This window comes from Mercenaria mercenaria, chromosome 11, assembly GCF_021730395.1.
Source record: "Mercenaria mercenaria strain notata chromosome 11, MADL_Memer_1, whole genome shotgun sequence".
Classification (NCBI taxonomy): domain Eukaryota; kingdom Metazoa; phylum Mollusca; class Bivalvia; order Venerida; family Veneridae; genus Mercenaria; species Mercenaria mercenaria.
Genome location: NC_069371.1, coordinates 8,875,080 through 8,887,320, shown reverse-complemented (window position 1 = coordinate 8,887,320; position 12,241 = coordinate 8,875,080). Strand labels below are relative to the sequence as shown.

General features: G+C 37.8%; 1 protein-coding gene across 3 annotated transcripts in view; it reads left to right on the top strand.

Annotated features, from left to right (window-relative positions):
* Positions 1-12,241, top strand: part of LOC123531435 (prostaglandin E synthase 3-like) — a 43,227-nt gene that overhangs the window by 26,139 nt on the left and 4,847 nt on the right. For all 3 annotated transcript variants that reach the window (XM_045312392.2, XM_045312393.2, XM_053518510.1), the window contains exons 6-7: positions 2,083-2,154; positions 6,127-6,157. In XM_045312392.2, the coding sequence (XP_045168327.1) occupies positions 2,083-2,154; positions 6,127-6,157 (103 nt within the window). The remainder of the gene's footprint in view (positions 1-2,082; positions 2,155-6,126; positions 6,158-12,241) is intronic.

The following is a 12,241-nucleotide window of genomic DNA, read 5'->3' as shown; positions in this document are numbered from 1 at the left end:
GGTCAGTAGGTCGAAAAATAGAAAAACCTTGTGACCTCTCTAGAGGCCATATTTTTCACGAGATCTTCATGAAAATTGGTGAGAATGTTCACCTTGATGATATCTAGGTCAAGTTTAAAAGTGGGTCACGTGCCTTCAAAAACTAGGTCATTAGGTCAAATAATAGAAAAACCTTGTGAGCTCTCTAGAGGCCATATTTTTCAATGGATCTTCATGAAAATTGGTCAGAATTTTTTATCTTGATGATATCTATGTCACATGTGCTGAAAAACTAGGTCACTTTGTCAAATAATAGAAATAACGACGTCATACTCAGTTCAACACTGGTCATGTGGGGATAGGTGAGCGATTCAGGACCATCATGGTCCTCTTGTTTGGAATATAGTTGGGTAAAAGGTTACTTGTTACGGCCATTTTCAAATAAAAAGTCTAGCAGTTTGATTTATAATACCTATTTTTCAGGTTCCGTTGATAATTTGTTACTTACATACTAAAACTAAGATCTAAAATTGTTCAAACTTCAGTAGAAAATTGTGGTTTCTTGAATTGAATTGATGTTACCATGGAAACGAAGCCCGTGACCTATGTATCTAAATGTAAAATTCAAAAGCGTTGACACTGGTCTATTTAAGAAACACAGCTTCGGCTTTTTATTTTTATTTCAACAATATCCATGAGAATAATAGCAGTTCGCTGAACGATTTTTCCATGAAAAATGGCAGACGAGGGGTACTGCTGTACATATTCTAAGCTGTGAAATTTGTTTGAATAAATGCAAATAACAGGAAAATGTAACCTACGTTAGAAATAATATGTTTTAAAGCTACATCAACTAGAAAGATAATCTTATTCAATATTTTTTTAAAGAAATTACGACAAACAGCAAGATATAGGCTATTTTAAACATCTCTGTTGCCATGGTTACTTTAAAATTTAAGAAAAATAGGGTACCATGTAAAGTGTTTGGTATCTTGCTAATAATATTACCCAAATATTTCATGTTGGTCATTAACAGAATGGCACTGAAGCCGTCGAAAACCCCTTTTTTATACATAGTTGTTTAAAAATGAGAGAAAATGCGTTACCATGGAAACACGAGCCCCGCGACATATACATTTTAAGCTTATATTAGAACGATAACGTGCATACTAGTAAAATTATCCATTATGCAGACTTCTACGGATATCAATGAAACTAAAATACACTGAAAAGTGTTAAATATCCGTATTTTCCTTCTTCTTTCAATATGAAATACCTTTGGAGGGTCATGTTCTTCAAACCTGGATAAAAATTGAACTTGAAGGGAGAGAGACAAACGAAATTGAGATTGTAGCAGTTAAAACTTCATATTACACGAAATACAAAAACATGCTGCGGTTCAACTAATTTGAATTTACCCTTGTAACAAGGTATCCTACCTCCTTAAGGGGCCCCTAGAGCTAAAATAGAAATACCTTTAAAAAAAACTTCTTCTCATGTACAACACCAAATTTGGTCTGTAGCAACATTGTAAGATATTCTTCCAGACTTGTTCAAATGGGGGCACCCGGCCCTCTTTTAGGGGTCACTAGAGCTAAAAAAATATAGAAATACCTTTAAACTTCTTCTTATGAACCTCTTGATGCAGAAAACATTATAAAAAGACCTTCCAAAACACCCTCAGCCTGGTCCAGTCATTTGTGAATATTTTTTTCCATCCAGTTTTAAAGACCTAAGAAGCATATAGTGTTTGAACTGTTAGCCATCTGTCACACTTATTTATGTAACAGTAATCAAGTTCTACTGCCTCTGGAATTTTCGACACTTGAAGCATAATATGGTCTATATCCAAAGTTGCACACTCCCTAGCCAGTTTAAGCTCTGAAACTCAGGTGAGCGATCTATGGTCATCATAGTTCTCTAGTTGTAACATGTGGTAGCTGGAAGTAGGGGTACCATTGTCCTACAAATCAAGTTTACTCTTTTGGTTCAACAGAGCCAAAGCCATATCATACAGTCATATTGAATTTATACTTAACATTGTATATAACGTGGAGTGAGCTATATAGGAAAGGGTCAGTATCATGATGTTTGTATTTTCAGATGATGCAGAATATGGGAGGTATGGGTGGTGGAATGGGTGGAATGGGTGGCGGCCCAGGTGGACCAGGTTTGGTAAGTGTCAAATATCATACATGTTTCCACTAGACACTGCTGCCACTAAAAAATAAAAAATTTGCATGACACTTCTTCCTTTTCATATCACAGATGGTTATCTGTTCAGGTTTGAAATTATTCCACAAAATAATATATTTAGGTGCTTGACACCCAATATATTTTGGATTGATGTGCTAATGCATTGACATGTAAATAATTTGACATCAGATCAGTAAATTTTGAATGTTTAAAATTTTGTTGTTTCAGACAAAATAGCTTTTGTACCGTGAATTTTTAAAGAGCATAGAAAAAAAACTTAACACCACATTTTCACATGAACCTTTTGATTGATCTTCACCAAATATAATCTGTAGCAGCCTTTCATTGTCTTGGCTTTGATTTATGCAAATGGTTTTGCTTGAGCTAAAAATAGGAGAAAAAACTTTAAATGGCACTTTCTCCTGAACCAGTTGATGGATTTTCACCAAACATGGTAGAATCTGTGTACGGTACTCAAGTCTTTTATCCCCCGCCAAAGGCGAGGGGATATAGTTTAAGCGTTGTCCGTCCTTCCGTTCATCTTTCCGTCCATCCGGAGCCATATCTAGGAAGTGGTTTGGAATATTTAAATAAAACTTCATATACATGTTCACTGCTAAAGGAAATGTGGCCTGTCAAGTTTCAGTCAGATTGCCCAAGTAACACCAGAGTTATGGCCCTTAGTAGTTTTTAGTGTTAACTATATAGGGTACTGTAAATATGGCAATTTCTGCTTCATAACTTGTGACATATATTTGACCTTGTTTAAAAATCCACATATTTGTACATAACAATCTAACCAATTGGTAGAATTTCATTAAACTTCTTTCATTTTTTTCCATGAACATTTATTATCAATATGTGAAGTTGTGTACCCACACCCGGTCACCCCCACCGCCCTGGTCACCCCCCCTCCCCCACACCTCACAATTATTTGTCGAGCCCGCTTGCGGAAGCGAAGACATAGTTGTCCAAATGGCTGTTTGGTGTGTGTGCGGAGCAATCTTGTTTATATTTGGCTTGAATGTTAACCTCAGTGAGGCGGAGTGTCATGCGCAAACCCCAGGTTCCTATCTCAAAGGTCAAGGTCACACTTAGAGGTCAAAGGTCAAATTCAATAATGACTTTGTCCGGAGCATTTCTTCTTCATGCATGGAGGGATTTTGATGTAACTTGGCACAATTGTTCTCCATCATGAGACGGAGTGTCGTGCGCATGAATCAGGTCCCTAGGTCTAAGATCAAGGTCACACTTGGAGGTCAAAGTATACAAGAATGACAACTTTGTCCGGAGCATTTCTTCTTCTTGCATTGAGGGATTTTGATGTAACTTGGCACAAATGTTCACCACCATGAGACCGAGTGTCATGCGCAAGAACCAGGTCCTTAGGTCTAAGGGCAAGGTCACTCTTAGAGGTCAAAGGTCAGATACAAGAATGACTTTGTCCGGAGCATTTCTTTTTCATGCAATGAGGGATCTTGGCACAAATGTTCACCACCATGAGACGGAGTGTCATGCGCAAGAACCAGGTCCTTAGGTCTAAGGGCAAGGTCACTCTTAGAGGTCAAATGTCAGATACAAGAATGACTTTGTCCGGAGCATTTCTTTTTCATGCATAGAGGGATTTTGATGTAACTTGGCACAATTGTTCACCATCATAAGACGGAGTGTCATGCGCAAGAACCTAGAATTACTTCCCTTTGTTGTTACTATAAATAGCTTATATTGTAACTTTTTTAATTACTGGTCGTAGGGAAAAATCAAGACCACTTTTCTGTAGTACAACATGCATGTTACATCCAGTTTTGAGGTGTATTTTGATCTACCTCTACTGGTAAGGATTTTTTTGTGGACTTACAATTTTTTATTATTTTTTTTTAAGATTTACTTCCCTTGTTGTTACTACAATTAACTTATATTGTAACTTTTTGCAATCTTTTTAGCTCACCTGAGCACAAAGTGCTCAAAGGTGAGCTTTTGTGATCGCCCTGTGTCCGTTGTTGTCCATCCGTCAGCCGTCCGTCGTCAACAGTTTGACTCTTAACACTCTAGAGGTCACAATTTTGGCCCAATCTAAATGAAACTTGGTCTGATTGTTACCCCCAATAAAATCTTGGACGAGTTCGATATTGGGTCATCTGGGATCAAAAACTAGGCCACCAGGTCAAATCAAAGGAAAAGCTTTTTAACACTCTAGAGGTCACAGTTTTGGCCCAATCATAATGAAACTTGGTCAGAATGGTACCATCAATAAAGTCTTGGACGAATTTGATATTGGGTCATCTAGGGTCAAAAACTAGGTCACCAGGTCAAATCAAAGGAAAAGCTTGTTAACACTGTAGAGGCCACATTTATGACTGTATCTTCATGAATCTTGGTCCGGATGTTAATCTTGATGGTCTCAAAATCCATTTTGAATCTGGGTCATGTAGGATCAAAAACTAGGTCACCAGATCAAATCAAAGGAAAAGCTAATTAACACTGTAGAGGCCACATTTATGACCATATCTTAATGAAACTTGGTCAAAATGTTGATTTTGATGATCTATAGGTTAAGTTTAAATCTTGGACGAATTTGATATTGGGTCATCTGGGGTCAAAAACTAGGTCACTAGGTCAAATCAAAGGAAAAGCTATTTAACACTTTAGAGATCTCATTTATGACCTTATCTTAATGAAACTTGGTCAGAATGTTAATCTTGATGATCTTTAGGTCAGTAGGTCAGGTGAGCGATACAGGGCCTTCATGGCCCTCTTGTTTTTATTTGGCATAAATGTTTGCCTCAATGAGACAGGTGTCGTGTGCAACTCCCAGTCCTTTTGACAGCTGACGGGCTCGACATGTTGCCCATGGGCATCTAGTTTTTTTATTTCTTTTGTAAACCTTGAACCCGCTCCTCCACCCAGTCACGCCCCCCCCCCCCCCCACACACACACACACACCCCTCCCCCCTCAAAAAAAAATTTTAAAAAATTATTATGTACACTTAAAACGTTAGTTTTCTGTTCAGTTGATCCTGTCTTATGAAATTATTTGCTTCTTAGTAACATCCATAACTTTTTGACCAATATATTTCTTTGCCATTCCTCACCACAAACCCATTCGGCAGGGGATACCAATTCATTGAATTTGCTTGTTTTATCAAATGTTCAACTTAGCTGCCATTTATCTTCAAACAGCTTCGCATGAACCACTTGATAAATCTTTACGAAACTTTTCTTTAGCTTCTCTCGAGTTTGTTCAAATAGTTTTGTTTTCTCATGAACTGCTTGAAGTATCAAGACAAAATATGGCTGCAGCATCTTTGTGTGGTTTTCTCTCAAGTTTGCTTAGTGCTTCTGCTTATCCCTATTTTTGGGGCCACTAGAGCTAAAAATATCTGTTTTCTTTTCACGACCCACTTGATTGGACTTCAAACCTTTTCTGTAGCATCCTTGTATGCATTTCTTAAGTTTGTTCAAATGGTTCTACTTGGCTGCTTTTAGGGTAGCCATAGTCAAAAAAAGTAACTCACAACTTTTAAATAACTGTTAATGAACTGCTTAAATAATTGATGTTCACTGAACTTGGTAAGAAGTGAAATCTAAAGGTTACAGTCCTTAGGTGAACAACTTTGGCCTTTTGTTTTTGTTTAATATTCAATTTTGTGGACTGGTGCAACTACAAAATTTGCAGAATTTAGTCTCTCATATATAATAATGACTTCAACATGTATAAGTGTTCAGAATATATTTTGAAATTTGAAAAAAAAACATAAAGGTGAAAATTGTTGTTCTTAAATGGGTAATTATGTTACATAAATGCCAAACATAAATTAGTACCTAATTTGATTGCCTCATGTGAATATAGTAAATAAGTTCCTGTTAGTAACATGAATAATTACCTTGAATGATTGCTGAACATGAATGTATACCTTACATACCGTGAATAACTGTCTTAAATAATTTCAGATTGATGATGAAGAAGACAGTGATGATGAAGGTAAGATAATACCAGCTAAGGTCAAGTATTGTAAGAATTGGTTAGACCATACAGTCAAACTTAATTCGCTTGAACTTGACAGGAGAAAGCAAATTTGTTCAAGATATCTGTACTTAGAGATATCAAATAAAATACATTTTATGGGGATATTGCCGGGACCTGACTGAGTTCGAGCAAAGGGTTGTGTTTGAATTATTCAAGTTCGAGTGAACAAAGTTTGACTGTATATGGTCAAGCATAACTAGAAGTGGTCAGGCCAGAGACGGTCAAGCATAACTAGAAGTGGTCAGGCCAGAGACGGTCAAGCATAACTAGAAGTGGTCAGGCCAGAGACGGTCAAGCATAACTAGAAGTGGTCAGGCCAGAGACGGTCAAGCATAACTAGAAGTGGTCAGGCCAGAGACGGTCAAGCATCCTAGAAGTGGTCAGCCAGAGACGTCAAGCATAATAGAAGTGTCAGGCAGAGACGGTCAAGCATAACTAGAAGTGGTCAGGCCAGAGACGGTCAAGCATAACTAGAAGTGGCCAGGCCAGAGACGGTCAAGCATAACTAGAAGTGGTCAGGCCAGAGACGGTCAAGCAGAACTAGAAGCGGTCAGGCCAGAGACGGTCAAGCATAACTAGAAGCGGTCAGGCCAGAGATGGTCAAGTGTTGCTAGAAGCAGTCTGACTCTGCAAAATACATTCAAATAGTGTCTGTTGTCTTCGAATTTGGCAAGAAGTGGTCAGACTGACCATACTGGTACTGATGATAAACCTGGACAGATGATAAAGTCGACCACCTTGGAAATATTTGATTGCAAGCGGTTATTTATAAAATTGAACACACCATCTAATAGTTCCAACTTACAACACCAACTGATGAAACAAAAACAAAATTGGTAAATATTCTGTATAAATAAATGACTTACATTTATTTGTATAAAAAATATTTATCCAAAATTACTGGGGAAGTGGGTGTTTTTTTGCGCATGCTCACTGTCGAAACATGAAGGCCTGACATTGGGTCACTTTACATTACTTGATCAGGAATGCCTGTTGCAGCTTTTTGGGGAAAGTTTCAATATAATAATACGAAGAAAATTTTGTAAATGACAAAGTGGTCAAATTTATCATCAGTCAACGTTCATACAGTCCCCATTTTACAAACCCCTTTCAGGGCCTCACTTCGTGTGAGTTTGCTTACTAAATATAAAATTTGGATTATGTAAAGTTTTCAGCAAATGTTAAGCTTTATTTTGATACCAACCATTGATTACAAATTGCAGAAATAAAAAAGTTACAGGTAAAAACCTCATTTTCTGTTCAGGTTTATCATCAGTACCAGTAATCATTAATCAAAAATCATCTACCGTTTTCTAATAGAAATTTCAATGTACTGCATTCTAATGGATTAATTTGTATATGTCTTCTTAAATTTACAGCAAAGCAAAATGTTATTATCATAAATTATTTCATAGTATTTGTTAGTTCAGAGTTTTATGAAGAAAGTGCATTTCCCAGTGAGTATGAATTACAAGACAACTAGGCCCATGGTTATTAAACAAAGTCTGGAGACCAGACTGGGAGTACTACCTTGTCATTGGTCATTTGACTTGGCTCCAGACCACCTACCGGCTGCAGGAGATATGTGATTGGTCCCAAACTTAGTTTTTCATCCTTTGGCTTTTGTCTAAGGCTTAAGTCTACCAAACAGAGAAATCTCAATCTTTGAACCCTGTACAATGATGGTTTGACATGACAGTTTGTGTAGGTGTTAATCTTCCACTATTGATTGTATTCCCAGGCTTTATTTTAAGGAAGAAAAGGATGAAAAAGAAATGGGGTGCATTTTTGTTTCTGCTTGTGCATCTGTATCCATCTGTCACACTTCATCATGACTGGTCCATTACTGCCCGTCCATCAAGGGATTTTCAAATTACATGGCACAAATGCCGCCCATACTGTGACAAAGTCACAATATGTCGAGACAAGATCCAGACCCTTGCCTCTAAGGTCAGGGTCACACTTGGAGGGGCAAATGTTGTCCAGTTTGTATTTATTGTACCCCCCGACAACAAAGTTGTAAGGGAGTGTGTACTGGTTTCAGGTTGTCTGTCTGTCTGTCCATCTGTCCGTAGACGCAATCTTGTGCGCACCATCTCTCCTTATCTCCTTGACACAATTTAATGAAACTTTACAAAAGTGATCAGTACCAACAGTAGTTGTGTATGGGGCATGTTAGGTTCTTTTAGAAAAAAAATTTGCATAGTTATGGGACTTTGTTTTTTTTGTTACTATACTAAATACATAGACACAATCTTGTGCGCACCATTTCTCCTCATCCCCTTGACACAATTTAATGAAACTTCACACAAGTGATCAGTAACAACAGTAATTGTGCATGGGGCATGTTAGGTTCTTTCAGGAAAAAAATTTGCAGAGTTATGGGACTTTGTTTTTTTGTTACTATACTATATACATAGACACAATCTTGGCACACCATCTCTCCTCATCCCCTTGACACAATTTAATGAAACTTCACACAAGTGATCAGTAACAACAGTAGTTGTGCATGGGGCATGTTAGGTTCTTTCAGTGACAAAAATTGCAGAGTTATGGGACTTTGTTTCTTGTTAACTTACTATGTACATACAGTCTGCATATGCAATCTTGTGCGTGCCTAATCTACCAAACCCTTGCACACAATTTAATGAAACTTCACACAAGTGATCAGTACCAACCCTAGTTGTGCATGGTGCATGTTACATTCTTTTAGATAAATATTCTGCATAGTTATGGGACTTTGTTTTTTGTTACTTTACTGTATACATACAGTCTATATACATACAGTCCACATAATAATGCAATCTTGTGTGCGTCAAATTGCAATGTACTGTGTCAGTGCATGCGTGGGGTACATTCATCACCTTTAGTGATAGCTCTAGTTGTATATCCTGTCCTATAACTCAAGCTATTTTGAAATTTCTTGGCACAAAAGTTCACCATAATGAGACAAAATGTCATGGCTAGGACTGACCCCTATCACAAGGTCACACTTTGAGGTAAAAAATAATAGGTCATTTTAAGCTTGACTATACAAAGTATATGGAGAGCCATCCAACTCGCCTCAGCGTCGGCGTCTTTCTGCGTCCCCACCTTGGTTAAAGTTTTTTTTACACATTTCTCTTTTTAGCTCACCTGAGCCAAAGGTTCATGGTGAGGTTTTGTGACCGCTGAATGTCCCGTCATGTGTCGTATGTCATCCATCCGTCAACATTTTCTAAAAAAATCTTCTTCTTGAAAACCACTTCACAGAATTACATCAAACTTCACAGGAATGATCCTTGGGTGGTCCCCTTTCAAAATTATTAAAAAAATTGAATTCACTGTAGAACTCTGGTTGCCATGGCAACCAAAAGGAAAAACTTTAAAAATCTTCTTGTCCAAAACCGCAAGGTGTAGAGCCTTGATATTTGGCATGTGGTATCATCTAATGGTCCTCTATGAAGATTGTTCAAATTTGCCCCTAGGGTGAAAAGAGGCCCCGCCCCGGGGGTCCCAAGTTTTACATAGACTTATATAGGAAAAAACTTTAAAAATATTCTTGTCTAAAACCACAAAACCTAGGCCTTTGATATTTGCTATGTAGCATTGCCTTGAGGTCCTCTACCAAAATTGTTCAAATTATAACCCTGAGGTGAAAAGAGGCCCTGCCCTGGGGGTCCCAAATTTAATATAGACTTACATGGAAAAAAATCTCCTTGTCTGAAAGTTTAAGGCTTAGGCTTTTGATATTTGGTATGTAGCATTGCCTAGTGGATGTCTAACAAGATTATTCAAATTATTCCCCAGGGGTGAAAACCCAGCCCTGGGCGTCACTTGTTACATGACTTATATAGGAATAAATACTTCAGAACTTATCTGATCATATTTCCTAGACTGTTTAATTATAATTACCTAATGACCCCAAGTGATTAGGGGTCACTTGACTGTGACCTTGACCTACTTTCTTGTTTTTGAAGATACAGCCTTGAAATTTGGATGACATGTACAGTTTTGCACACCGATCTTAAAACGGACTTTCAGCGACCATGAATATGACCTATTGACCTACTTTCTAATATTTTAGCATCAGTTTGCCATTTTAAACATGTGGCTCATATTACTCAGGTGAGTGATTCAGGGTCATCATGACCCTCTTGTTTCTCCTTATCTCTGTAATAACTTGATGGATTTGTTTCAAACTTCAAATAGTTACTCCTCATCATCACCCACATCATAACGCACAAGGGCCATAACTCTCACACCATTATTTCATGAATTATCCCCCTTTTTAGCTCACCTGTCACAAAGTGACAAGGTGAGCTTTTGTGACCGCATGATGTCCGTCGTCCGTCAACAATTTCTAAAAAAAAGTCTTCTTCTTGAAAACCACTGGGCAGAATTACACCAAACTTCACAGGAATGATCCTTGGGTGGCCCCCTTTCAAAATTATTCAAAGAATTGAATTCCATGCAGAACTCTGGTTGCCATGGCAACCGAAAGGAAAAATTTTAAAAATCTTCTCAAAAACCAGAAGCCTAGAGCTTAGATGTTTGGTGTGAAGCATTGCCTAGTGGACATCTACCAAGTTTGTTCAAATCATGACCCCGGGTCAAAATTGACCCCGCCCCAGGGGTCACTTGATTTTACATAGGAAAATCTTAAAAAATCTTCTTATCAAAAACCACTAGCCCTAGAGCTTAGATATTTGTCTTGTAGCATCGCCTAGTGGACCTCTACTAAAGTTGTTCAAATCATGACCCCGGGGTCAAAATTGACCCTGCCCCAGGGGTCACTTGATTTAAGATAGGAAAATCTTCAAAAAAATTTCAAAAATAAACCAGAAGGCCTAGAGCTTAGATATTTGACAGGTAGCATTGCCTAGTGGACCTCTACAAAATTTATTCAAATCATGACCCCGATGGTCAAAATTGACCCCGCCCCAGGGATCACTTGATTTTACATAAGAAAATCTTCAAAAATTTTCTAAAAATAAACCAGAAGGCCTAGAGCTTAGGTATTTGACATGTAGCATTGCCTAGTGGACCTCTACAAAATTTGTTCAAATCATGACCCCGCCCCAGGGGTCACTTGATTTTACATAGGAAAATCTTCAAAAATTTTCTTAAACCAGAAGGCCTAGAGCTTAGATATTTGACATGTAGCATTGCCTAGTGGACCTCTACAAAATTTGTTCAAATCATGACCCCCCGGAGTCAAAATTGACCCTGCCCCAGGGGTCACTTGATTTTACATTAGGAAAATCTTCAAAAAATTTCTAAAAATAAACCAGAAGGCCTAGATCTTAGATATTTGACCTGTAGCATTGCCTAGTAGACTTCTACAAAATTTATTCAACTCATGACCCCCAGGGTCAAATTGACCCTGCCCCATCGGGTTACTTGATTGTAGATAGAAAAATCTTCAAAATTTTCTAAAAATAAACCAGAAGGCCTAGATCTTAGATATTTGACATATAGCATTGCATAGGGGACCTCTACAAAATTTGTTCAAATCTTGACCCCCAGGGTCAAATTGACCCAGCTCCAGGGGTCACTTGATTGTACATAGGGAAATCTTCATAAATTTGCTAAAAATAAACCAGAAGGCCTAGATCTTAGATATTTGATATGTAACATTGCCTAGTAGACTTCTACAAACTTTGTTCAAATCATGACACCCGGGGTAAAATTGGCCCCGCCCCAGGGGATACTTGATTGTACATCGGAAAATCTTCCAAAAAATCATCAGTTTGACATTTGACACATGTAGCTCATATTACTCAGGTGAGCGATCCAGGGTCATCTTGACCCTCTTGTTACTTAAAATTTCAGGTTAAAGTTTTGATGCACTTTCACTCTATCTCAGTTATTACTAAATGGATTTGATTCAAACTTAAAATAGTTTCTTCATCTTATCACCTACATCATATGACACAAGGTGCATAACTCTGCCTCCAATTTTTCATGAATTATGCCCCCTGAAGTAGTTGTTCCACATCATCACCTGCATCATATGACACAAGGTGCATAACTCTTGCACCAATATTTTATGAATTA